The sequence below is a fragment of the Haliotis rufescens genome, unplaced genomic scaffold (assembly GCF_023055435.1).
Source record: "Haliotis rufescens isolate VD_foot unplaced genomic scaffold, xgHalRufe1.0.p SCAF_15, whole genome shotgun sequence".
Taxonomy (NCBI): Eukaryota; Metazoa; Mollusca; class Gastropoda; order Lepetellida; family Haliotidae; genus Haliotis; species Haliotis rufescens.
Window position 1 is genome coordinate 31,424,621 of NW_025963835.1, and position 24,831 is coordinate 31,449,451.

General features: G+C 40.1%; 1 protein-coding gene across 1 annotated transcript; it reads right to left on the bottom strand.

Moving 5' to 3' along the window:
- Positions 1-221: 221 nt before the first annotated feature.
- On the bottom strand, positions 222-22,915 carry LOC124132026 (ABC transporter G family member 22-like). The gene is made up of 14 exons (XM_046495603.2): positions 22,574-22,915; positions 20,658-20,804; positions 18,985-19,154; positions 18,085-18,190; positions 16,907-17,007; positions 14,264-14,425; positions 11,215-11,308; positions 10,365-10,434; positions 9,392-9,677; positions 6,863-6,920; positions 4,489-4,706; positions 4,124-4,214; positions 3,176-3,293; positions 222-1,119 (listed from the first exon to the last, which is right to left on the bottom strand). Exons 2-14 carry the CDS (start codon positions 20,785-20,787, stop codon positions 921-923), a joined length of 1,803 nt encoding a protein of 600 aa, XP_046351559.2. The 5' UTR covers positions 20,788-20,804; positions 22,574-22,915; the 3' UTR covers positions 222-920.
- Between the last annotated feature and the right edge of the window lie 1,916 nt (positions 22,916-24,831).

Here is a 24,831-nt window from a genome sequence, read left to right on the forward strand (position 1 = left end):
TCACGATACCTTACTCATGATCCGATATGTATCACGATACCTTACTCATGACCCGATATGTATCACGATACTTGCATGTGCTCTTATCTGTGGGGGCGGTCAGGTAGCCTAGTGGTTAAAGCGTTCGCTCATCACGCCGAAGACCTGGGTTCGATTCCCGACATGGGTACAATGTGTGAAGCCCATTTCTGGTGTCTCCCGCCTTGATATTGCTGGAATATTGCTAAACCATACTCACTCACTCACTCACTCTTATCTGTGGAGCGTAAGCCATCTTTTTCATAGACAGGATGGCCAAATACCTGGCACAGTGATGATTTACAGTTGACAGTGTCAAGTATGGCGCAACAGATGGAAATATTAATGTTTTCACTCTTGCACTACTGATTAGTGTTTATTGGGACAGTTATTAAAGCAAACATGTAAGGTCAGAATCGATATTTTTTACTTGGTGTGCGACTGTGATCGATACTTGTATCGCGAAGTAGAAAATCGCGATTCACCGGTGCATCGGTGTATGGTCCCACCACTACTTTGAACAGTATTCCAGTCAGGGCGTGTCAGCTTGATGTGTGAGGTCAGCCCGAAGTGATGCAGGTCTCAGACATTTACCACTTTCATGAAACCCACGAGCACGGGTAGGGTCCAAGCAATTCAAATCTGCATTGTGAATTGCGGCACCTGAGACGACTGGGCCACCCGTGCCCCCTCCAAAAATAATGTACCAGGCCCACTGCAGGTGTCCCCTGCTGATATTCTGATGGAATATTACCGAAAAATCAAACTCACCCTCTCACTCACTCACTCACTCACTCACTCATTGATGGCAAGATTTGTCATACATGTTTTAGAATAGCTGCTCTGTAATCACTGGAAGGAATGGATTGTAACAAATCAACAATATAAGGATTGAAGGCATCTCATGACTTTGGTTTTCCACGAAACCTAAAAATTGCGTAGCCGGCAGAGAAGTAAACTATTAGCGTTACGGAGAGGGCCATAACATACATGTACATAGGAAGTACAGTCCCGACCTGCTCCAGCACTACCTCTGCCGTTACAAACTCTGTACCATTGCGACCACACTGGGGATACGTGTCCAGCGTCACATTCGAACATCTGGAACAAAAAATAAACAAGTATTTGTCACAGAGTGACGAAATATCCCCCGCCATATACACCATAGTACCAAATATGAAGACAATCCAGCGATTAGTTCTTGAGATATTGTGGCAACACCGTTTTCCAACTCCAAAAACAGATTTGCCTGCTGTGACCTTGAAAATTGGGTCAAGGTCACCAAATCTGACAGGTGTATGCGGTGTCTGTATATACACTATAGTTCCAAATATGAAGACAATCCAGCGATTAGTTCTTGAGATATCGCGGCAACACCGTTTTCTAACTCCAAAAGCAGATTTGCCTGCTGTGACCTTGAAAATGGGGTCAAGGTCACCAAAACCGACTGGTGTCTGTATATACACCATAGTTCCAAATATGAAGACAATCGAGAGGTTTAGTTCTTGAGTTATTGTGGCAACACCGTTTTCCAACTCTAAAAGCAGATTTGCCTGCTGTGACCTTGAAAATGGGATCAAGGTCACCAAAACCGACTGGTGTCTGTGGAGTCTATATATACACTATAGTTCCAAATATGAAGACAATCCAGTGTTTAGTTCTTGAGATATCGCGGCAACACCGTTTTCCAACTCCAAAAGCAGATTTGCCTGCTGTGACCTTGAAAATGGGGTCAAGGTCACCAAAACCGACTGGTGTCTGCGGTGTCTGTATATACACCATAGTTCCAAATATGAAGACAATCCAGTGATTAGTTCTTGAGATATCGCGGCAACACCGTTTTCCAACTCTAAAAGCAGATTTGTCTGCTGTGACCTTGAAAATGGGATCAAGGTCACCAAAACCGACTGGTGTCTGCGGAGTCTGTATATACACCATAGTTCCAAATATGAAGACAATCCAGTGTTTAGTTCTTGAGATATCGCGGCAACACCGTTTTCCAACTCTAAAAGCAGATTTGTCTGCTGTGACCTTGAAAATGGGATCAAGGTCACCAAAACCGACTGGTGTCTGCGGAGTCTGTATATACACCATAGTTCCAAATATGAAGACAATCCAGTGTTTAGTTCTTCAGATATCGCGGCAACAAACAGGTGGGACGTACGGACGGACGTACGGACAGACAGACGGACGTACGGACGGTCGTGAATACTATATCCCCCGCTTCGCGCTTTCGCGCGGCGGGGGATAATAACTGTCCATATCAATTTGTTTGATTGTAATTCAACTCTGAACTCATCATAATCGAGATGGCAGCCTTGAAATAATTACATCTGGACCAGACAATCCTGTGATTGATACTGTGCACAATAAACCGTGCAGCCAGGGTACAATGACATGCATCAGCCAAGTCACAGCGCCTGACCACCAGATTTTCATTTTACCTCATATGAGCTGATACAGTTATCCGATTTTAAAGAGCTAAGCATGGTTTAGTATGGGGTTGGCCATATATCAAAGAAAATGTCCAAACAAATTCTGCAACAAGAAAGATCAGTGTTAAGGAACAATAGCTCACAAATGAATCCTTATTACTTGAAATCACAAACAAACACTGAGAGATCTTGGATGCAAACTGCCAATACAAACGTACTGCCACTTTGCCTATTGTATTGTATTGTATTTGTATTGTATTGTGAGAGGTACTAATTTCAAGTGAAACCTGCTCAGAGGTTTTACATTTTGAATTGTAAGACCTAGGTTTAACAACTGAAGTGATATAAACTGGCCTTTGGATATGAATATACTATTACTTTTTCATTGCTTAAAATTCACAAATGTTTTTTCACATGAAAATTCCATGACATGAATCAAACCTGCAACATAAAGTGTTAAGTTTTGTAACCCACTGTTTTCCCACTGAGCTACCGGGGCAGGTGATAAAAGGTTGTTTAATTTTACATGTCATGACTTCAGTTGTGTGCATGCTGCATGTGGTCTTTCTCTTGCACGCTTTTATCAAATTCCTTTTATACCGGGACACACTGTATTGTTTCACTATAAGGTTTGCCAATGTTTCCTGATTTTTTTGGACATTTCTTACATTTAGACGGTTCATAAGTTGGATCTAGTTAACATCTAGACTGAAGATACTCACGGAATTGGGGTGAAGTCAGCAAACTCCAGGATTAACATGGCACTGAGGGTGTGTCCGAACACAGACAGGTACCGAGACCAGAACAGCCATGGCGGCATCATAGTTATGTAAAACCCACCTGGGGAACCGAGTGGACTGGGTTAGAAACTGCCACAAGTTTGTTTTCTGCACCAAATTTCTCAAAGGTAAAGCTGTGCATAGGAAAGAACAATCTGGACTATATTCTCGTACACATAAGTGCTAAGGACTGATAGGAGTTTCTGACACCATTTATCTCCGAAACAGGCTTCCACGGCAGATATAACTTGGGTGAGATCAAACAACATCTGCATGGAGACAACTCTACAACAAATGACATCACAATGCTTTGCAGACCATATCTTGTGTGTGATGTCATCGGTTACATTACCTCACAGTCAAATGACATCACTAATCTCATTGAGCTGGTTAGCTGTACTTTTTACACTCAAAACACTAATGTATACAAACTGAAAAAGCTTTTGGATGATAAATGGTGATTCACCCTAGTATCTTTTGCTATCAAACAAGTCAACACACGTAAATACAAGTTAAAGGTCATGAGCAAGCCTCATTTCGTGTTGATATATTAATTTGATATCGAAAGTCCCTCGGATGAGATTCTCTGTATGTGTCCCTAGTGGGGATGCAGAGGGTCCAGAACCAACCCCCCCCCCCCCCCCCCCCCACCACCACCACCCACTGAGAGAGGATTTTGATATTACCTTGAAACAGGAAAACGGATGAAGAAATCGGTGACTGAAGACATGGCACATGACCAGCATACTCAAGTGTTTATCAGGACAACAAGTCAGCGAGAGAGAGGTGCTTATCACTGGTGTGTGTGACGGTCCACTTACGCAAATATGGGTATAGGTTGATAGTGTATTGTGCATTGATGTAATCGCTGATTAGTGCAGATGTACTCACCAACCATTATCAAGGACACCATCGTGGTGCTGGTGATGGTAAGGGCCAGCCGGAATTTCCAGATTCCCGTCCCGATCATGAAACCAATTCCCTGGACAACAATCATACATGAGGTGAGGTGAGGTGAGGTGAGGTTAGGTGAGGTGAGGAGGTGAAATGGGATTTAACGTCGCTTCCAAGATTATTGTACTTATATAGCAATGTGAGTGCGTGTGTGCGTGCGAGAGATTTTGAGAGATAAGACATTGCATATTTACACTGCAGTCAGCAAGAGCAAATCTTAGTAATCAGAATCAGGGTCACACAAACCAGAGGTTGATAAACATGAGCGTTAATCAAGAAAATGAAATCCATATATTCCCTACCTTACAGTTGAGGACATGGAGGATCATTATGGCGAGTGAGGCGAAGAAGACGTCGGCCAAGGGTCGCAGTCCCGCCATCCAGTAACTGATGGTGAAGTAGCACGCCGGCAGGAGAAAGGTCAAGGGCAGCTCACTGGTAATTTTGGCCAGATATAACGAGGACAGTCGGTACATTCCAGCTCCTCGCTCCTTCAAGTGAACAGGGCGTTCCTCAGAAACTACAATCAGGAACATTTCCTAATTATTGTGAATGTAATATGAGACAGTTCATTTGTCTTACATTATTTGTTGTAATGATATGAGAATATTTATTTTAATTTGAAATTATTACATCATTATATACCTAAACTGACTGGAAAGGATAAAGGATAAACTGGGACTAAAGACAACTTGTAGAACTGAAAACAGCATGACCCCAGATGAATATTTTACCTATTGTTTCAACTGTCTTTACAAACCATTACAGAGTATTAGCAGACCTGGGAAATAGGCCGACCCCAAGGTTTGACCCTGGACCTAAATTATATGTATTGGAGAAAGGCTGACTCAGCAATATCAACACCATACAGCTGACATACGTACATCCGCTCAGGTCACAACTTAGTCAAACAAAAAATATGAATCTCAATATAATCAGATTTTTTACTCCGACACAATATCTCTCTAAAAGATGATTGGCTGATAGGAAAGTTCAACTTGTGCGAGCTTTATAAGGTCATTTTTGTAGCCATTGAGTATTTACTCACAAGGCATCAGTCACACTGGGAACTGAGAGTGTCACCAGATATATCTAATGTTATTATTCTACACCTATTCTCTATTTCCTTTTACGTACGTGTAGCGGCCATAAAAATGTCCGAGTCTCGTGATGGGATTCGAACCACGGACCTTCTGATCAGGGGTCGGACGCCTTGTCCACATGACCAAAAGAGGTTAACCCCGTCAGCAAGCTGACAAGGTAAGGATGTCATGTGTCAGATGACTCCACGCCCTGCTACATACTCCCTTGTCAACGGAAGGCACGTCCCGGGCCGCATAGTAGGGTACTGAGGCTTATTTTGCTCAAATTTGATATGAACGTGCTCAGCCCCACGTTGGGCGCCTATGTAGCGGCCATAAAATTTCCGAGTCCTGTGATGGGATTCGAACCATGGACCTTCTGATCCGAGGTCGGACGCCTTGTCCACATGACCAATGAGGTTAACCCCGTCAGCAAGCTGACAAGGTAAGGATGTCATCTGTGGGATGACTCCACGCCCTGCTACATACGCTTCTTCTCTCACTCTACTCCTGGTTGTCTTACCAGTAGTATCTCATACGCATACTGGGGTGTGATGTGGACACTTTTAAATGTCACTTTTTGTCACCCCACAGCCAAGAGGAGATCTTCTTGCTCGCTCGACATAACTTCAACTAATATTGATGCCATCTATATCTTTTACAGAGAACAAACCGTATTACACCATCTTCACACCTCAGTCCTCTTAATTACATTGTCGGCTATAGTTTCTTTGGTTTTCATTGAAAACTTTTCAATATACTTTTACTCCTTTGGAAATATCTATTGGTTTTTTTTAACCACTGCAAAGACCTCATTGTGCTGCCCAAAGTGTGTCACAACAGCGATACATGTCTCAGTGACAATACGCCACTTCTGTGCATTATTCACAGCGGTTGGGTCCATGTATTTGTCATTCCTGCATTTGACCACCATCCTATAGCTGGAATATTGCTGAGTTTGGCGTTTAACGACAAACTAATCCTGCATTTGATCAGTGAATAAAGATGTGCAAAGAAATACAAGTACGCAAACTGAAATGGCTACAATTTGTAAATATAGCTTTTTTATATATTTCATGTGTATTGTACACAAATCAAAAATTAGTTTATTAATGTAAACACACAGCTTATCTCGAGCTGAGTGTGTGATTTCTCCTGTATCATCTCAAATCATTTTTCCAACTTTTTCAGTCTGTAAACTGTAACAAACAGCGAGATCGAGTGTAAAAAGTACAGCTAACCAATTGATAATTGATATCATGTAACTGATGATGTCACAATGGTCTGCAAAGCATTGTGCGGAAATATTATTGTAGCTATAACTCCCCTGAAAGCCAGTTTGGGATGATAAATAATTTGATGGTGATTTAAACATATCTGTATTATAGTAGACACCAGCACATGACCTCAAAACCCTAAACCACTGTTAATTGGTTAAACTGTGTTCCAGGCTCTCTCGGCTTGAAAAAGGGGTCAGCTGTGAATTGTTCTGGTTTTTGTATTTAAAAGGACAAAAAGCACTGCCATGAAAACAACCAACTGAGGTTTTAAATTATAACATTATGATTTCTCTGGTTACCATGGTTACACTTACAAGAGACAATACCATCAAAGATGGTGATGAAGCCCATGTGACCAATACCAAAAAACAACTGCAAGTGAAAACAAAATGTTAGTGAAAACAAAGAGTTAGTGAAAACAAACAGTCAGTCAGTGAATACTCTTTCAGTGAGTGACAGAGCGAATACCGTATTCGACATAATAAGCGCCCAGGGCGCTCTCAAAATTAGAAATAGGGGGCTCTTATTAGAATATTATTTTGGTGAAATGATAAATTTCGTGGTTTATGCTGACGGTCTGAACTGTTTATATACGACAGATATATTTTTCCAGAATTTAATTGCCCAGAAATTGAGGGTGCATATAACACACAAGTGCGTATTATACACAAATAAATAAGTCTTGTATACATTGATCAATCAGGGGATGCTAATTGGGATTGTTCACTTACCAATATATTAGTAAATATAGCCATGGGCGCTTATTAGAGCGGGGCGCTTATTACATCAAATACAGTAAATGAAAGTGTTAAGAAATTAAGTGAAAGAGTCATGAGTTTTGGCACTTTTAGCAATATTCCAGCCATGTCATTGTTGGGGACAGCAAGAATGGGTATCACGTTGTAACCACATGGGGAATCAAACCCAGGTCTTAGGCATGAGAAGACTGCACTATAACCACTGGGCTCCCCTAACTGCTCCTGAATGGGGGAAGAGTTGAAACCTTCAGCTTGCGACAAACAAATGAACAAGAAATTTGCTATCACAAAAGCTCAGTGTTCCAAGTAAAAGAATATATGACACCATATCTTTTGTTTGTCGTTTAATGCTGCACTCGGCAATATTCCAGCTATATGACGGTGGTCTGTAAATAATCGAGTCTGGACCAGACACTCCAGTGATTGATTTCACGAGCATCGATTCACGCAATTGGGATCGATGACATGCATCAACCAAGTCAGCAAGTCTGACCACCCGATCGTGTTAGTCACCTCTTACGACAAGCATGGGATGCTGAAGACCAATTCTAACCCAGATCTTCAAGGGGGGAGAGAAGGATGGGTTGATGAAAACCAATTCTAACCCAGATCTTCATGGGTTATTACACCATTACAACAGGGAGACAGATGGGAGAGTGAGTGAGTACTGTTTTAGGCCGTTTTTAGCAACATTCCACCAATATAACAGTGGAGGACACCAGAAAAGGACTTCACATATTGTATCCATGTGGGGAATCGAACCCAGGTCTTTGGTGTGAACATCAGGGCCCTGAACAAATGTAGAGAGTGGCGCAAGGGCAGTACTGGGTACAGTTAGTGAGTATGGTTTTACGCCACTTTTAGCAATATTCTAGCAATATCACGGCAGGGGACACCAGAAATGGGCTTCACACATTGTACCCATATCGGGAATCGAACCCGGGTCTTCGGCTTTACGATCGAACGCTTTAACCACTAGGCTACCCGACCGCCCCTACTGGGTACAGTTACATTGTACTTCATGGTCAAAACATTTGTTTGATTTTCATTTGACATCAAATTTAAGATTCCAAACAAAGTGAGCTTTGCAGGAAATTTTGAAAAAAATATTATTTCGTCAAAAACAGGGATTTTTAAAAAGTTCTTATTTTCTTAAACTCAGAGGTGTTTTAACTTTGTATTCAATGCAAATATGTAAATCATATATTAAAGTCACTTCTATTTATATAATATTAACTATAATTAAAATGTGGTATTTATTAATTATTACTGACATATGCAGATTTTGGGCCAATTGGGGTGTGTCTGTCTAGTGTCTAGTGTCTATCTCCTTTTAAAGAATGACAATCCCTAACATACAGAAAATTAAGTGAGTGAGTGAGTATGGTTTTACGCTGCTTTTATCAATATTCCAGCAATATCACAGCGGGGGACACCAGAAATGGGCTTCACACATTGTACCCATGAGGGGAATCGACCCTGGGTTGTCGGCGTGATGAGCGAACGCTTTAACCACTAGGCTACCCCACCACTCTAGATTAAACAAAAACAACAGGTTCACATATGAGTGAAACACAGGTGTCAAGGGTATTCTTACTTATATAAATGAGTGTGTGTTGTTTCATGCCACCCTCACCAATTTCCAACTACCGTATTCGACGTAATAAGCGCCCCGCTCTAATAAGCGCCCACGGCGACATTTGTTAAGATATTGGCTAGTGAACAATCCCAATTAGCCCCCCTTCCGATTGATCAATGTACACAAGACTTATTTATTCGCGTATAATACGCACTCGTGTGTTATGTGCACCCTTAATTATGGGCATTTAATTCTTGAAAAATATATCTGTCGCACATAAACATTTCAGGCTGTCAGCAGAAACCACGAAATTTATCTTTCAACTCTGTTTTTTTCACCAAAATAACATTCTAATAAGAGCCCCCTATTTCTAATTTTCAGAGCGCCCTGGGCGCTTATTACGTCGAATACGGTATATGCACGATAAGCAAATGGTCAAATATGCAGTTCAAATTTGATATTCCTTCAGTAATATTTCAGACATATAGTGTGTGTACACAACTCACCAACCCCATCCTGTCTCTCACAGAGTCCGCCGTCCTGGGGATCTGGAACCAGATGAACCCCACGATGACGGCTAGCGCCAGCATGCCAATGATTGAATGCATGGACAGGATCCGACCACGTGACTGCTTGTACGTCCGCCACATGTGCATCTTGTACTGGGTCCAGAAACTGGTGGGATAGCGGCTGCCTTGCTCTGGATCAGGGTCAAGGTCAGGGTCAAGGTTAGGTGTAAATACAAAGCTGGCTTCCTGGCATGGTTGTGTAGATTTAATGACTTTGGCATTTCTTGGAGGAACATAAAACAAAGAAAAACAACACTTTAATCAGCATACACAAACCATATTTCTATGCTGCTTACATGTCTAAAAATATACACATTGATGTAGTTTTTGGCAAATCTTAGGTATTTATTCTGCATTGTATGGGCAAGGCCATAGTTAACTTTTTTTGATGGGGGAGGGCAAATATTTGTATAAGTATCAAGTTACTTATGTTTTCTATAAAAAATCCAGGGAGGCAACTGCCCCCCCTGCACGCCTGGCTGGCTACGGCACTGTTGAGTGTCAGCAAGCGTGAAGTGTTCCATTGCGCATGCATTGTAAGTTGGTTAGAAGTACAAAATGGTTGATTTTACATCATAATCTCTTGTGTTGTTGGTTCAATGAATTACGAATTCGACACAGTTTCTACATGATGAACACATAACAGATGTCACAACAATTAAATGGCATGAATTCTATAATGATAATTTTGCCTATTGTTCTGATTTTGAAACCAGGGGGAATGGGTATAGTGCTAACAAAGTTAGAAGCATAATCAGCGCCAGTCGAGGATGATAGGTTTCTGGCACGTCCAAGGGAGGCAACTCTGCACAGTGAACTACAAATACAGCTCCTAAGATACTGGGCCACCCATGCCCCCTTGAGCTATCATCTTTCATTAAAGCTCCACAAGGAGTTGTTTAATGGGTACCTGGAAGTGCTCCCTTGTGATCCACACACCAGCCTCCCCACAGTGTCATCGTCCCGCTTCAGCATCTCCACTGCAACATCAACCACAGCTTCAGATAAGTATAAGTAAGTAAATATTATTAGTATTATTTGTGTATGTGTGTGTGTGTGTGTGTGTGTGTGTGTGTGGTGTGTGTGGTGTGTGTGTGTGTGTGTGTGTGTGTGTGTGTGTGTGTGTGTTGCCTGTAACATCTTTGAATTATTTGAACATAACAGATAAAAAAGTGTCACAATTTATTGATAACAATTACTATTACAGTATAATAAAGAAGTTGTTATCCATAAAATGTGACTGCTCTGTGACAACTTCTTTGAAACCTTGGTTATAACAGGTAAGTCATTCATATGTACCGGTAGTTGATTAGTTTTCATTTAAGTTAAACCAGCTAAAAACTATTTAGTTCCACTGCACAACAGGATCAGTGAAAAGCCAGATGGAGATGATGATATCACTTCCAAAATGAAGCTTAGCGGTGAAGAGGTCCAGGGTGCCTACGAAGATTCGGGGTAGAATTGGTCTTCAGCAACCCATGCTTGCCGTAAAAGACGACTATTCTTGTCGTAAGACAACGGGATCTGATGGTCAGGCTCGCTGACTTGATTGAAATATGTCACCGTATCTCAACTGCGTGGATGGATGCTTATATCAATCATTGGATTGTCTGGTCCAGACTCGATTATCTACATACCGCCGTCATATAGCTGGAATATTGGAGGGTGCGGCGTTAACAAGAAACAAACAATACTTATCACAAAATGGGGATAAAATCCCCTGGACAGTGCAGGATGGTTTTATTGTTGTGTTGACTTACACATGAAGTCTGCCGGGTTGCAGTGTGGGGTGCACGGCAGCCCAGCATCAGCAAAGAAATCCAGAGCTTTGTCAGCCTGGCCGAAGTAGGCCACCTGCAGGACAGAGAAACAACACAGTCTGAATACATGGAAGCTTATACACAACTAACCAGGGCCCTTCCACAAAGTGATCTTAGCGCTACGACTATCGTAAGCCAGTGATACAGTATGGGAGTCACCTCACCTTAGCGTAAAGACAGCTTTGTGAAACGGGGCCCTGAGTCATACACCTCCCACGTTCAACTGAACGTTGAATTAAATGCTTTCTGAAATACAAAGGGTTACGATGCTCAACCAAGTCAGCGAGCCTGACCACCCGATCCCGTTAGTCACCTCTTACGACAAACATAGTCGCCTTTTACGGATTAGTCGGAGAACAGTGAAAAGAACAGTGAAAAAATGGTGAAAATCAAAATATGACTATATGTATATATGAACTATATGTATGTATGAACTATATGTATGTATGAACTATATGTATGTATGAACTATATGTATATATGAACTATATGTATGTATGAACTATATGTATATATGAACTATATGTATGTATGAACTATATGTATATATGAACTATATGTATATATGAACTAAATGTATGTATGAACTATATGTATATATGAACTATATGTATATATGACTATATGTATATATGAACTATATGTATATATGAACTAAATGTATGTATGAACTATATGTATGTATGAACTATATGTATATATGAACTATATGTATGTATGAACTATATGTATATATGAACTATATGTATATATGAACTATATGTATATATGACTATATGTATATATGAACTATATGTATGTATGAACTATATGTATATATGAACTATATGTATATATGAACTAAATGTATGTATGAACTATATGTATATATGAACTATATGTATATATGAACTATATGTATGTATGAACTATATGTATGTATGAACTATATGTATGTATGAACTATATGTATATATGAACTATATGTATATATGAACTAAATGTATGTATGAACTATATGTATGTATGAACTATATGTATGTATGAACTATATGTATATATGAACTAAATGTATGTATGAACTATATGCATGTATGAACTATATGTATGTATGAACTATATGTATATATGAACTATATGTATATATGAACTATATGTATGTATGAACTATATGTATGTATGAACTATATGTATGTATGAACTATATGTATATATGAACTATATGTATATATGAACTATATGTATGTATGAACTATATGTATGTATGAACTATATGTATGTATGAACTATATGTATGTATGAACTATATGTATATATGAACTATATGTATGTATGAACTATATGTATGTATGAACTATATGTATGTATGAACTATATGTATATATGAACTATATGTATATATGAACTAAATGTATGTATGAACTATATGTATGTATGAACTATATGTATGTATGAACTATATGTATGTATGAACTATATGTATATATGAACTATATGTATATATGAACTAAATGTATGTATGAACTATATGTATGTATGAACTATATGTATGTATGAACTATATGTATATATGAACTATATGTATATATGAACTAAATGTATGTATGAACTATATGTATGTATGAACTATATGTATATATGAACTATATGTATGTATGAACTAAATGTATGTATGAACTATATGTATGTATGAACTAAATGTATGTATGAACTATATGTATATATGAACTATATGTATGTATGAACTATATGTATGTATGAACTATATGTATGTATGAACTATATGTATGTATGAACTATATGTATGTATGACTATATGTATGTATGAACTATATGTATGTATGAACTATATGTATATATGAACTATATGTATGTATGAACTATATGTATGTATGAACTATATGTATGTATGAACTATATGTATGTATGAACTATATGTATGTATGAACTATATGTATGTATGAACTATATGTATGTATGAACTATATGTATATATGAACTATATGTATGTATGAACTATATGTATGTATGAACTATATGTATGTATGAACTATATGTATGTATGAACTATATGTATGTATGACTATATGTATGTATGAACTATATGTATATATGAACTATATGTATGTATGAACTATATGTATGTATGAACTATATGTATGTATGAACTATATGTATGTATGAACTATATGTATGTATGAACTATATGTATGTATGAACTATATGTATGTATGAACTATATGTATGTATGAACTATATGTATGTATGAACTATATGTATGTATGTCACATATGAGTATATGTTGCTGTTTCCACCTAAATCTAGTTATTTTACATAAACTGCTTGTTGGTTGTGACAAATGGTGTCTTCCCCAGCATTCACCCAAGCCATGTCCTGTCCAACCGACACTGATCATCCTATATACACTGTATGCTATTAGTTCTAATGAAGTCTACATTGCATGCATCTTCCCGAGGCAAGTGAGTTAACTGACTATAAAAGTCCAGTTTCCACCCTTGCCGAACTAGGCTGGTATTTTGGAGTTACATTTTGGCTGACCTAACGAGTCTATGCATAGTCCAATCAAAATTGCGCCCCGAAATCGAAATCCGGCTCGTAAAGTGTCAAGCAGATTTAGGTCGACTGCAGGATTTGCAAAGCATGTGCACTGCTAACTCGTTGTCAACAGATATTTTCTATATCTTTTCATGTTTTTAATCAAGGTGCTCTCGTGATTTGATGCACTTCGCGATGTAAGACTCGTTTTATCACAATATAGATCTTGATTATTGATCAGATCGTCTTGACTGGGCGCCACCGTTTTGTTTGAAGCAAATGCAAGTGATACGAGAGGTGGAATCTGATTGGTCAATAGGAGAATCATGAAATGAAAGGAAGGCAGCAGCTTTATCATCTTCCGTTGCTGAGTTGACGAGAATAAGAACCCAAGCCCGCAGTAACAACACATCCCTTGTTGCTGGAACCACGACAAGTCTACTTGTAGACTGACCTTGCCCTTGGCTAGCAGCATGAGCCTGGTGAACATGTAGAACATGCGACTGGAAGGCTGGTGTATGGTGACGAGGACTGTCTTGTTGTAGTCCGAGGTGTAACGCTTCAGTAGAGTCATCAGGTCGCAGGCTGTGCTGGAGTCTAACCCAGTGGTGGGTTCCTGGAAGAGTGGGTGAGTAGATGCGATTGTCAGAAAACACAGGTTAATACTGTGACTTTAAAAACTGGGGTTCGGTGATACCTTAGTGAGTGAGTGAGTATGGTTTTACGCCGCTTTGAGCAATATTCCAGCAATATCATGGCGAGGGACACCAGAAATGGGCTTCACACATTGTACCCATGTCGGGAATCGAACCTGGGTCTTCGGCATGACGAGCGAACGCTTTAACCACTAGGCTACCCGACCGCCCCTCTGTGATACCTTTGAGTAATCTCATCTATATCAGTGACTGGTTTCAAGCTAGGTTGTTCTCACCAATGTAGTGTAGGTTTTGGAACTTCTTATACACCTTTCGGTATCCAGTAGTCCACAGATGATGCATCAATGGCGTGTACTTGTGGACCAGTGATATAGTGTACTTGTGGACCAGTGATAAAGTGTACTTGTGGACCAGTGATATAGTGTACTTGTGGACCAGTGATATGGTGTACTGGTGGACCAGTGATATAGTGTACTTGTGGATCAGTGATATAGTGTACTTGTGGACCAGTGATATAGTGTACTTGTGGACCAGTGATATGGTGTACTTGTGGACCAGTGATATGGTGTACTTGTGGACCAGTGATATAGTGTACTTGTGGACCAGTGATATGGTGTACTTGTGGACCAGTGATATGGTGTACTTGTGGACCAGTGATATGGTGTACTTGTGGACCAGTGATATAGTGTACTTGTGGACCAGTGATATGGTGTACTTGTGGACCAGTGATATGGTGTACTGGTGGACCAGTGATATAGTGTACTTGTGGACCAGTGATAAAGGGTACTTGTGGACCAGTGATATGGTGTACTTGTGGACCAGTGATATGGTGTACTTGTGGACTAGTGATATAGTGTACTTGTGGACCAGTGATATGGTGTACTTGTGGACCAGTGATTTGGTGTACTTGTGGACCAGTGATATAGTGTACTTGTGGACCAGTGATATGGTGTACTTGTGGACCAGTGATATGGTGTACTTGTGGACCAGTGATATAGTGTACTTGTGGACCAGTGATATGGTGTACTTGTGGACCAGTGATATGGTGTACTTGTGGACCAGTGATATGGTGTACTTGTGGACCAGTGATATAGTGTACTTGTGGACCAGTGATATGGTGTACTGGTGGACCAGTGATATAGTGTACTTGTGGACCAGTGATATAGTGTACTTGTGGACCAGTGATATAGTGTACTTGTGGACCAGTGATATGGTGTACTTGTGGACCAGTGATATGGTGTACTTGTGGACCAGTGATATAGTGTACTTGTGGACCAGTGATATGGTGTACTTGTGGACCAGTGATATGGTGTACTTGTGGACCAGTGATATGGTGTACTTGTGGACCAGTGATATAGTGTACTTGTGGACCAGTGACATGGTGTACTTGTGGACCAGTGATATGGTGTACTGGTGGACCAGTGATATAGTGTACTTGTGGACCAGTGATAAAGGGTACTTGTGGACCAGTGATATGGTGTACTTGTGGACCAGTGATATGGTGTACTTGTGGACTAGTGATATAGTGTACTTGTGGACCAGTGATATGGTGTACTTGTGGACCAGTGATATGGTGTACTTGTGGACCAGTGATATAGTGTACTTGTGGACCAGTGATATGGTGTACTTGTGGACCAGTGATATAGTGTACTTGTGGACCAGTGATATAGTGTACTTGTGGACCAGTGATATAGTGTACTGGTGGACCAGTGATATAGTGTACTGGTGGACCAGTGATATAGTGTACTTGTGGACCAGTGATATAGTGTACTTGTGGACCAGTGTTATGGTGTACTTGTGGACCAGTGATATAGTGTACTTGTGGACCAGTGATATGGTGTACTTGTGGACCAGTGATATAGTGTACTGGTGGACCAGTGATATAGTGTACTTGTGGACCAGTGATATAGTGTACTTGTGGACCAGTGATATAGTGTACTTGTGGACCAGTGATATAGTGTACTTGTGGACCAGTGATATAGTGTACTTGTGGACCAGTGATATAGTGTACTTGTGGACCAGTGATATGGTGTACTTGTGGACCAGTGGAAAGTGCTTCAAAAACCTGTGGACCGGTGGATGGGTCTACATGTGATGTGTCAAGGTGTAGGACTGGTGATGTAGTGACCTTACGATCGCTTCAATGAAGCTAGGTGTTTAAGCTGTATCGTTCAAGATTTATTTAACAACTCACACTGTCATCAGTCTGGTACACAGACTAGGCATGAGGCTCTGATAACACAGGGGAATAGGCATGAGGCTCTGATACAGGTGAATAAATATGATGCTTAGTCAATACACTTGGTCCAGTCATATTCATTCACAATACTGTTTCTAGGACTAGTTTCATACTTTCATAGTATGCAGTTAATCCACATTGGCTGAAAAAACAACTAAATTTTAATAAATTATGTTCTGTCAATATGCGTGAAGCCACTTACATCCAACAGCATGATGTCAGGATCCATCAACAGCTCACAGCCAATGCTGGCCCGCTTCTTCTCCCCCCCTGACAACCCACGCTCCACCGGCCCACCCATTCCTGGAACACAAACAGCAGTGTGTTACTCCCTGCAACGTTAACACTGTGCCTGTCACAGCATCACAGAAGCTCCTGTCTAGTAAACTTTAGTCTCATGTCTAGGCAGTCTCCATGTCTAGTCTCAGTAAACTCCAGTCTCCATGTCTAGTCTCAGTAAATGACAGTCTCCATGCCTAGTCTCAGTAAACTCCAGTCTCCATGTTTAGTCTCAGCAAACTCCAGTCTCCATGTCTAGTCACAGTAAACTCCAGTCTCCATGTCTAGTCTCAGTAAATGACAGTCTCCATGTCTAGTCTCAGTAAACCCCAATCTCCATGTCTAATATCTCAGTAAACTCCAGTCTCCATGTCTAGTGTCAGTAAACCCCAGTCTCCATGTCTAATCTCCAGTTTGTGACTCAGTATCTTCGATATCAAATTTAGTTATAAATTTACTTTCTTTCGCAAAAGTAAACTTTACAAACACGTTTACCATGTGAACATGTTCAGAGGAGAGCATGGTTCACAAGATAATCCTTATTCAGAACCGGAACATGGTATTAGAAAACTCAATCATAAGGAAAGGAGAAGACTAGGCTGTGGTGAAATGACATTCACAGATGAATGAAAACAGTTGTTCTGGAGTGAGTGAGTGTGTGAGTTTGGTTTTACACCGCTTTTAGCAATATTCCAGCAATACCACGGCGGGGGACAAGAGAAATGGACTTCACACATTGTACCCATGTCGGGAATCGAACCTGGGTCTTCGGCGTGACGAGCGAATGCTTTAACCACTAGGCTACCCGACCGCCCCTCAATTGTTCTGGAAGGCAAACCTAGATTCCTAAAGGCCAATCTGAACAGGACTGCCCTGAGGCATCCTTGAAAGGGGCAGTGGGTTAGCCTCGTGGTCAGAGTGTTGGTCCTGGATTCGATTCCCCATATGGGTACAATGTGTGAAGCCCATTTCTGGTGTCCCCTGCCATGATATTGTTCGAATATTGCTAAAAGCTGCGTAAAGCGTCACTCAAGAGCATTTCTTTCCCTGTTGTTGTTTAACTCACAAAGGAAAGAGGGACTGGTGCCAGGGGCAACTCACTTGTGTCTTTGCACGCGTTCAGATCCAGTGCGTCTAGAATATCTTGTAGACATGACATCTTTTCTTGGTAGGACATCTTCTCCGGTAACTGTACCATAGCTGCAAACTATATCATGGCCATTGTTTAAAATACTTTACATTTGTTTGTTTGTTGTATAATGCTGCACTCAGCAATATTTCAGCTATATGAGGGTGGTCTGTAAATAATCGGGTCTGGACAAGACAATCCAGTGTTTGATATGAGCATCAATCTACGCAAATGGGATGCGATGACATGCATCAACCCAGTCAGTGAACCTGACCATCTTATTCCGTTAGTCGCCTCTTACGACAAGCATAGTTGCCTTTTACGGCAAGCATGGGCTGCTGAAGACCTATTTCACCCTGGATCTTCATGGGTCGAAATACTTTACCTTAAAGTCGCCAGTTGAAATTTTTTTTTCTACACACATTTGGCGATGCGTAAAGAATCTTTGGTGAAACCGATTTGTACAAGTGTGGCGAAGACAGACAAGGATTACAGTCAAGTTGAGTGAGGTTGGAATATCTGTTGGTTAATGCTGAACTCAGCAATATTTCAGCTATATGGTCTGCAAATAATCCAGACTGGACCAGACAATCCAGTGATTGATACTGTGATCAACGATCCATGTTGTTGGAGAACACACCATCAACTGAGGCACAAAGACTGTCGGTTGCCTGTCGAGTCCAGCATAGGTTGCTGAGGACGTCCTAATCAAGGAAGAAATAGGCAGTATCAAATAAGGTGTGAAAACCAAGTGATGTTGCTTAAATCAATACTTTGTCCACAAACTGCTATTTTGTTTTTCTTTGCCATGGGCCTGTTGGGTATCTGTAATAATTGCAAACAAATACAGGCTCGATGCGTGATTTACTTACATACAAAGTTTCCCTAAGTGTAAGGTTACACAAAAAGACATCTTCCTGCATCACATAGCACATGTTTTTCCGCAGTCTCCGGGTCAGTTTGTTACCATTGAGAGTTATCTCCCCTGATTTTCTCGCCACTCTACCCGCAACAGAATTCAGAAGAGTTGTCTTCCCCGAGCCTAACAACATAAAAAATGGTGATTAAACAATGAGACATTCCATTACTTGAGATCTTTTCTGACATGAACTTAAAAACATCCAAAATATTAAGATCTTACCATCTTTCAATTTTCATATTAATTATCTCTTAGTAAACATTTGAACATTAAATAATATTATTGAAGGTTTTTTTAATTAAATCTTAAATTCTTTTAATTACATCATGATAAAAAAAGACCTATATGTGTGCCAAGTTTGGTGAAGAAATATTGAAAGGTTTTCAAGATCTGCTCCGGAAACGAGCACTAAACACTAGCACCATCAGCGCCTAAGTCAAAGTTGTTGGAGTGGAAAATCAAAACATATCTTTGTTGAAAATCCCAAACTATCAAAAGGCACCAGTTTTCCACGAGACCTATCCTAGCAATTTCTTTGCGTTTATATTTTATGTGACATATTTACCGATTTATACAGTGTGCACCAATTTTGTACATCAATAAATCCATAAATGCAAAATATATTATAGTCAATTCTTAATTGAATGAAGTTGGGTGAAATTGGGTTTTAGGATTCAAGATGGCACATATATAGCAACGTGTGTGTGTGGTTACTTTTACCAGCCCAGATTAATGTCGGTTTCATAGTGCTTGCCCAATGAGATACCATGCCACATGTATAACAAGAATACCCCACTCAGACAGCAAACTGACTCTGAGCTGACCAGTCATGGTTTTATTTTGTTAATGCTGAGCACCAGGCTAGGTAACCTCATTAATGTCTATTGGTATGTCACGGCCAATGATTGAACTGCCGACCTTCCCTTCTCTGGGCAGATGTAGCCTAGTGTAGTATACTTTCAGCCAGGCTAGCAAGTTGAATAAAATGATATCTAAAAGCTCAAGATAACTTGGGATTTATCTAGGATTGCTAACTAAGTACCCATGACAGGCAAATTGGGAAAAAATATTTTGTTCAAAATTGAGAAAATTTATTTTCTTAAATTCATAGGTATTTTGAGATTGCATTTAATGCAATAACATAAAACGAAGCATTAAAACCTCTTAATATTTATTGGTCTTGTTATAAGTGAGTACAGGTTTCTTCTACAAAGCCAAAAAATATGTTATTAAATATGAATACAGAGTAACATGAATTGGGAAATTCTTAGTTCTAAATTGGGAGGGGCGGTCGGGTGGCCTGGTGGTTAAAGCGTTTGCTCGTCACGCCGAAAAACCCGGGTTCGAATCCCGACATGGGTACAATGGGTGAAGCCCATTTCTGGTGTCCCCCGCTGTGATATTGCTGGAATATTGCTAAAAGCGGCGTAAACCAAACTCACTCACTAACTACCTCTACTTTGGGAATGTTTAATGTCTTTTTTCCAGACTCGGGGTTCAATATCGGTCCAGACAATCAGGTCCAGACAAATCCCTGTGTAAATTAATAATTTCTGATACACGATACTTATAAGCAAGAAACTAGCCTAATGTAGAGTGTCTGGCACAGTAAAATAATGCTCCTACCACTTGGGCCCATGACGGCAAGTATCTCCCCACTGTGGACTGCTCCAGTAACATCCGAGAGGATTTCCTTCGCATCAATTGTCACATTAATGTCCGTAAAACATAACTCAGTTGGTCCTGAGGTCTTCATCTTAAAATCAATGTCTCCTGAAACAAAACAGAACAATTTAATATAATGTTTTATTTGTTTTTAAAATGTTGGTTTTTTTAAATATGGTATATCACATATGCCACATGGCAACCATGCTCTAGGGTAATTTTTTATCCACAAAGTGAGTGAGTGAGTGAGTGTGGTTTTACACCGCTTTTAGCAATATTCCAGCAATTTCACGGCAGAGGACACCAGAAATGGGCTTTACACATTATACCCATGTCGGGAATCGAACCCGGGTCTTCGGCGTGACAAGCGAACGCTTTAACCACTGCCCTTTATCCACAAAGTAGTTACTCACATGAAATGATTCTCATCGATACTTGAAGTGCTAACAATTTTTATAGTTGGAATAAATCCACTTAAAGATTAATATTTTCATAATTGGAAAAAACAAATCTTTTACATTTTTCATGTTTAGACATGAGATATGACTTAACTCGATATGAAGGTTTGGTTCCTTAACAAAAGTTTGGTTACTTTAAAAAAGCACATCCTGATATTTATATGACTTATCGTAAACTTTCAACACAAGTTAATTGTTGTCAGATTCTTTTAACAACTTTCTAAACCACTTAATTCTTCACAACTTCGCATATTGGGTAATGGTAAAGAGTATACAAAATCACATTCTATGTGCTAAAGGAGCAATGTTACTACACAAATGTATTAAAATATGGGCAAAATTCCTTCTAAACATGTAAAAGCCAATATGTTGTTCAGGCTGAGTAAAAACAAAATGGTTTTATCAGGAGTATTTCGAACTTAACCAAAGCAAAAAATATGTTAGGCCCGTGAAGATCCCGGGTAGAACAGGTCTTCAGCAACCCATGCTTGCCTAATTGGTGACTATGCTTGAAGACTAACGGGATCGGTTGGTCAGGCTCGCTGACTTGGTTGATGCATGTCATCGTATCCCAATTGCGTAGATTGATGCTCATATCAATCGACCCGTGAAGATCTGGGTTAGAATAGGTCTTCAACAACCCATGCTTGCCCTAATTGGTGACTATGCTTGAAGACTAACGGGATCGGTTGGTCAGGCTCGCTGACATGGTTGATGCATGTTATTGTATCCAAATTGATAAATCGATGCTCATGTTGTCAATCACTGGATTGTCTGGTCCAGACTCAATTATTTACAGACCTCAGTCATATAGCTGGAATATTGCTGAGTGTGGCATTAAATAACAAACAAACAAACAAACAAACAAACAAACAAAATAATATGTATGGGCTGGGGAACAGTTGAGGCTTGCAAATTTATGTGTCATTCAAAAATAATTTAATACATATTAAATCTAACTATACATCTCAAAATTGGGAACACCCAAAAAGACACAACCCTTTTGGATTGCATACCATACCAAGTTACGTTTAGGCAAACATGCGGGTCAGAATTTGTCTTCAGCAACCCATGTTTGTTGCAAGATACGACAAAATTGATCCGGTTGTCAGACTCACTGACTTGGCTGATGCATGTCATCATATCCCAATTACTTAGGTCAATGTGCATGATGTCAATCACTGGATTGTCCGGTCCTGACAAGTGAAATATTGTTGATTACGGTGTTAAACAAAAAACAAATTATAAATGCAAACATTAAGTGCACAAGCCCATTGATGAACACATGCAGAAAAGTATTGATCCCATTCCAAAAAGGACTAGACCCCAATAAAAGTGTGATAAATAAATTGATCCGTAACTGGCTGTAACCACGGTAGGCCCGTCTGTAAAACAGAAAGTCCCAAATAGAAACATTACCTGATATCCTTAATGATCGCCGGGCGTCCACTCAACTAGATCTGCGAGATCAATGATCCTTCTGAGCGGGATAATATAAATAGCAACAGTTTCGATTAGACCTCGTTATTCATTAAACAGAACTTCGGATCGTGTGCAATGTGACACTGCGTTATATAGGCCTAGAAGGTATTAACTCGTGTCACGTACGGGAACTGAAACTATTTCTCTAAGTACTGAAATACTGAAGACCACGTGAGATGAATATTCAAACTGTCATTTCGAATTAATCTGCTAATTGGGAAAACCGATGCTGTGACATTTTCAGCCGGTCCCAGGTGACATTTCACAGGCATTGTGTAATTTGACCTTAAAATGCGGACATACCGGCACAGCACTAAAGGGGATGTTTAAAAGTGATTTCTATTCGTTGTGGAAACTAACTAACTAACTAACTTCGCTGGCACAACAAGGGAATGTAAGTATATATTTTCATACAGAGAATTGGCTTTTGGAATTTACATCGTTGGCTTGGCCCGTGGGACAAAATAGATTCTATATTTATTTTTTAAAACCAAACACGTGTAATATTCCATCATGTAATAATAATATATCATTTAACACAATTAGGACATCAAACATTTCAATTACCTTTATGAATCACCATAATGTGGCAGATATGCCGTTAATTTTCCGATTACCTGGAACATTTGTACATCATAGCAAACAACAAACATAAAAAAAACATGCGTTTTCATATTCACATAATCTCTTTGGTGTACTGCAGTGTTCGCTCAGATCTAGAGCACGTGGTCTGAGTGAGTGAGTGAGTGGATGAGTGAGTGAGTGAGTGAGTGAGTTAATATTTAAAGTCACATCGGCAATATTTCAGCCATATCGTGACTTGGAGTGAGTAAGAGTGATTGAGTGAGGCTTTATGCCAGTTTTAGCAATATGACGGCAGCGTACACCAGAAATGGGCTTCGCACACATTGTACCCATGCATGTGGAAGATCGAACCCAAGCCTTTGGCGCGACGAGCGAACGCATTGACCACTAGCCTACCCCCACCGCCCCTGATCAGAGTAAGTGAGTGAGTTAGGTTTACGCCGCTTTGAACAGTATTCAAATTTGATCACGGATGTTAGCTTGATACCCGTGTGAGAAGAAAGCCCGAAGTGATGCAGGTCTTAGAACTTTGGTGAAACCCACGAGCAGGGGTATGGTGCTGACAAACCTAGACACATAGTCGTGACGAGCCGGGATTTGAACCCATGAGCATAGGATCCTGGCGAGTCCATGGGACGCAACAGCGGATTGACGCACGTAAGACGATCGGGGCATCAGAATAAAGCTGACTTTATACCATCAATGTAATAAAATACTTAAAACAGAAGAAAAGAATCATAATCAATGAAGTTATTGCTGATAGCTGATGAATTATGTGTGATGTGTAAGTTGATGAATGAAACATACGGATGGATTTCTCCACAATCATTTATCAACTATTAGTGTTAAAGTATGTAAGTCAAATAATCAGGTACCTGTTGCATTGTAACACAATGTTCGTCATCATACAAGTTTATAAAACAGAGAGGGCACAGGTGGCCCAGTCGTCTAAGGCGCCGCGATTCACTGTGCAGAGTTGCGTCCCTTGGGCACGCCAGAAACCTATGATTGTGGGTTCGAATCCCGGTTCGCCCCGATTATGTTTCTAGGTTTGTCAGCACCATACCCGTGCTCGTGGGTTTCACCGAAGTGGTAAACGTCTGAGACCTGCATCACTTCGGGATTTCCTCCCACATTTAGCTGACACGCCGCGATATAAATGTGTAATACTGTTAAAAGGGGCGTTAAACCAAACACACTCACTCACTTATAAAACAGACGAGACAGTCTGTCAACAATTAAATATATGTGACAGTCTAAATGAACACGTAATGAGTGCATGAAGCTCTACACAGCTGTAATCAATAAACTATGCAGGGAAGCTGGTGTGATGTGTAGTTTAATCTGGACCAGTCAAGCGAAGGATAAATGAGTTATGAAAATTGATATTATTTTTTATTGTACAACAAAGAATTCCTGTGGCCAGGGTATAATTGTTCTGTGGCTTCCAGGTCATACACTCATTCTAACCTTTGTAAAACTAATTAAAATCTAGAGATAACGCGTATATTTATTCGAGAGAGGAAGAATGGTATCAAACACCGCCCGGCAGAGTATGGAAACGTGTTGCGCCCACATCTGTTCTCAGATTCACTGCTAACGGCTTCTGC

Coding starts and splice junctions, on each gene's coding strand:
- LOC124132026 (XM_046495603.2), bottom strand. CDS start 20,787: ATGAAGACCTCAGGACCAACTGAGTTATGTTTTACGGACATTAATGTG. Junction 4,707..6,862: donor CTTTGATGGTATTGTCTCTT/GTAAGTGTAACC, acceptor TCCTGATTGTAG/TTTCTGAGGAACGCCCTGTT. Junction 1,120..3,175: donor GCTGACTTCACCCCAATTCC/GTGAGTATCTTC, acceptor TTTTTGTTCCAG/ATGTTCGAATGTGACGCTGG.